Source organism: Ictalurus furcatus, chromosome 9, assembly GCF_023375685.1.
Source record: "Ictalurus furcatus strain D&B chromosome 9, Billie_1.0, whole genome shotgun sequence".
NCBI lineage: Eukaryota > Metazoa > Chordata > Actinopteri > Siluriformes > Ictaluridae > Ictalurus > Ictalurus furcatus.
The window spans coordinates 19,509,998-19,513,152 of record NC_071263.1 but is presented as its reverse complement, the minus strand read 5'-3'; the positions used below and the strand labels follow the sequence as shown (position 1 = coordinate 19,513,152).

Sequence of the window (3,155 nt, the reverse complement as noted above, 5' to 3'; positions counted from 1 at the left end):
GTAAACCATACATGTTATAGTTTTATATGGTGATATACTGTACATCGCTTTTACTTTCAAAGTACCTTGAGAACATTCTTGTTCAATACACATAATTTGGTTTATGTGACCTTGAGTGCAACATAATTACAAAGAAAGGTTGTCCAGTAAAACAAAACTTTGTGATAAAAGTCAAAAGCACACTGAGAGGATATTTGCTTTGTAAAGACTTAGGCCTCCATATATAACAAGACAAAGAAACACTTGTCCTGCAACATTACATAAGAATCTTGCAGCAATAATTAGACCCATGTAATAGAAAAATTATTACTTCTAACAGGACACTGATTATTGCTGTGAATGCAATGATAATGTAGACAAAGTAGCTTCTGAATGTTTGATTACATTTTGGTAAATGCAGTGCTGAGGACATTCTTAGTTCTACATAAATACAAAGTCTGTCTTTTAGAAATGCACCATTCCCATAACAGCCTCTTTGTTGCAAATATTGGGTCATGGACACTGTGATTCCTGAGTGACAGGTCAATTTTGAGTTTAGTATTGGACTGTTTATTTATATCTGTTTGTTTTTATTACTATCCCTCAATGGTGCATCAGTGAGTCTCATAAGGAGGTCTCTACACATGAGCTGTTTCTGTGGAAAGAGCGGTGATTGGGGCAGCTCTCACTGCAATGCACAATGAGAACTGGGAAGTAGAGCGCATCTTGGTAGGCTGGAGGGTCATCCTCAGCTGTGGCGATATGTCCAGAGAGACAGCGTGTGTTTTCGCTGGGGCTCTCGGGCTCATCCAGGCTACCGCTCCTCCAGAAGCAGCTGCGGCGTGAGCCATACAGACGGCCCAGTGAGAAGCGGCTGCTGCTAAAGGGAAGGCGAGGGCTTGCATTGCAGATGCTCAGAGCACTACGGGAGAAGACTGAAGAGCTGCTGATGGCTCGGTGGCAACGCTCACAGTTCTGCCTGAAACCTCCTGAGCGCTGGGCTAAATCCATCAGACCCGCCTCTGAGTAACTGGGCACCAGCTGTTGGTTGGAGCGGATGTGCCATTCTAGCTCAGTGCTGTCAATGGTGTTGACCCTGGGAATGCGTCTGCAGTACGGATGCTCTTCACAAGGTGTCATTGGAATGTAGTCTGTTCCGAAGAGCTTCTCCACACGGTAGTGGACGTAAGATGTGCGGTACTCTGTCAGCACCCTCAAAGGCCAAGAGAATGTTAGGAAGGCAGCTGTCCAGAAGACATAGTTAGAGATGTACCAGGGGTGGTTGTCTGGATTTGAAAAGGCAATTATGTACTCTTTGAAGTCTACATTCTTCAGATGCATTCCCTCCCGGGCCTCCATATAATCATCAAGACCTTCATTGTCCGTAAAGAACCTGGCCCGCTGAGTAAGGTAGGAGTTCTCAGACTCCACATTAGCAAAGCTAAAGCACTTAGTGAACCTTAATTTGGTGATAGGTGATTTATCCAGGCCAACTAATTGTTTGGAAACATCCTTCACTCCACAGTGGCCATAGTCAAATTCTGCTTCGGCCACATGTGTGTTCACCCTCTCATGATACACCTGAGTGGTGGTGTAGGCATCACCGTTGCGGTAGCGTGTTACCTGTCGCGTTCGCCGGACATAATGGTAGCTGATGGCTTTCCACCAAATACAGGGCTTGGCCTGTTGCATCCTCTGCACCCTTTCATAGATTCCCTCTACATCCACTTTGTACTGTAGCTCGTTCCTTGCATGGCAGTGCCAGCACTCCACCAAGTAAACCACATAGAGCATGACAAGGAATGCTAAAGGGATATAAATATAACCATCGGAGCATGGACTGTCATGATATATCATGGACTTCCCTTTGTAGGTACTGTCGAAGCTTAGCCGGGTGACCTTGGTAACATGGCACCACACCATGGCTCCCATGCACCCATACATGAGCATGGAGAGCAGGAGGCATTTCCAGAACACTTCTCTGCACAGGGACTTGCTCAGTGACTGTTTCAGAGGCCTTTGCTGCATGTAAACATGGGGACAGAATACAGCATACATACAGTAGGTTTACATAGGTGCAAATAGATAATGGCTCATTAAGCAGATTATAAAAAATCAAAAAGCAATAAATGTTTCACAGTTCAATGTTGCTATTACATAATAAATTGCAGTGGTATGGAGTGGTATGCATGGCACTATCATTGAATAATATTGCTGCAAGATTATTGATGCACAGAAATGATGGAACACATTCAGTGCAATAAAGGATTATCCTAACAACTGTTACACAAACACACGAGTACTGAAGGATGGAGCCAAAATGATGAGTTTGTGCAAATGTCATGCGTATGCTCATTTGTTTACATCAGTGGCTTCTGAATGAACCCAGCCTAAGATGCAGATGCATGCCATATTCTTAATATTGCATTAATGAAAATGATTCGGGTCTGTGTACTAGTAAATCGTGCTATTTGTTTACGCCTGGTGCAGCATGATGGTGGTGGAATGAGCCTGTTTTCCTACCTCCTCTCTCGGGCTGTCTGCCTCCTCCTCTAACGCGGTCGCAGTGCTGCTCTCACTGCCTGTCGCAGCCGAGCCTGGCGGGGACATGATACAAGGATGCACCGGGGATCACCGTGCCAAAAAAAAAAAACCTTAAGTGATGCTCAATTGTTTCTTTAAACGCCAAACGATCCCGTACTAATAAATAAAAATCGATTTTTTTTTTTTTTTTTTTTTTTTTTTTTTAAATCAGATCTGCTTCCGTTTGCCTCCCGTGCAGCAGTGTCAAATCTTCTCCTGATCTTGATTTACCATGACGTCTCCAGCCGGATAACTGGTACAAATTGAATAACAGGAAGACCATTAAAGGACATTACGGAGACAAGCGTAAACATGCGCTGAAAACCTGAGTGATGCGTGTGTAGGTTGTAGGATGTGTTGGATTCAGGATGCAGCTTTAGTGCGCCGCCATGCCTCCGGTGTGGTGAAGAAGACGGGTTAAGACGGAAGTTAGACGCCATTAAAGAAACGACAGCAAGATTAGCCTATTAACGCATTCGTGCTGATTTACTAGGATTTATACAAACCAAACGAAGGTTATTAAGGTTATAAGATACTTAGTTATTCGGCGGCTGGTGGAGGATGGGGAGCACGACCTTGTGCATGGAGGGTGG

At 44.4% G+C, this 3,155-nt stretch overlaps 1 protein-coding gene across 1 annotated transcript; it reads right to left on the bottom strand.

The window, feature by feature from the left end:
• Window positions 1–369: 369 nt before the first annotated feature.
• tmem151bb (transmembrane protein 151Bb) lies at window positions 370–2,675 on the bottom strand. The gene is made up of 2 exons (XM_053633107.1): window positions 2,503–2,675; window positions 370–2,001 (listed from the first exon to the last, which is right to left on the bottom strand). Exons 1-2 carry the CDS (start codon window positions 2,587–2,589, stop codon window positions 604–606), a joined length of 1,485 nt encoding a protein of 494 aa, XP_053489082.1. The 5' UTR covers window positions 2,590–2,675; the 3' UTR covers window positions 370–603.
• Window positions 2,676–3,155: the final 480 nt, after the last annotated feature.

What these genes read in the sequence shown, in the direction of transcription:
- tmem151bb (XM_053633107.1), bottom strand. Translation starts at nt 2,589, where the DNA reads ATGTCCCCGCCAGGCTCGGCTGCGACAGGCAGTGAGAGCAGCACTGCG. An exon ending in CAGACAGCCCGAGAGAGGAG is followed by an intron (nt 2,002 to 2,502) that starts GTAGGAAAACAG and finishes GTTTACATGCAG; the next exon opens with CAAAGGCCTCTGAAACAGTC.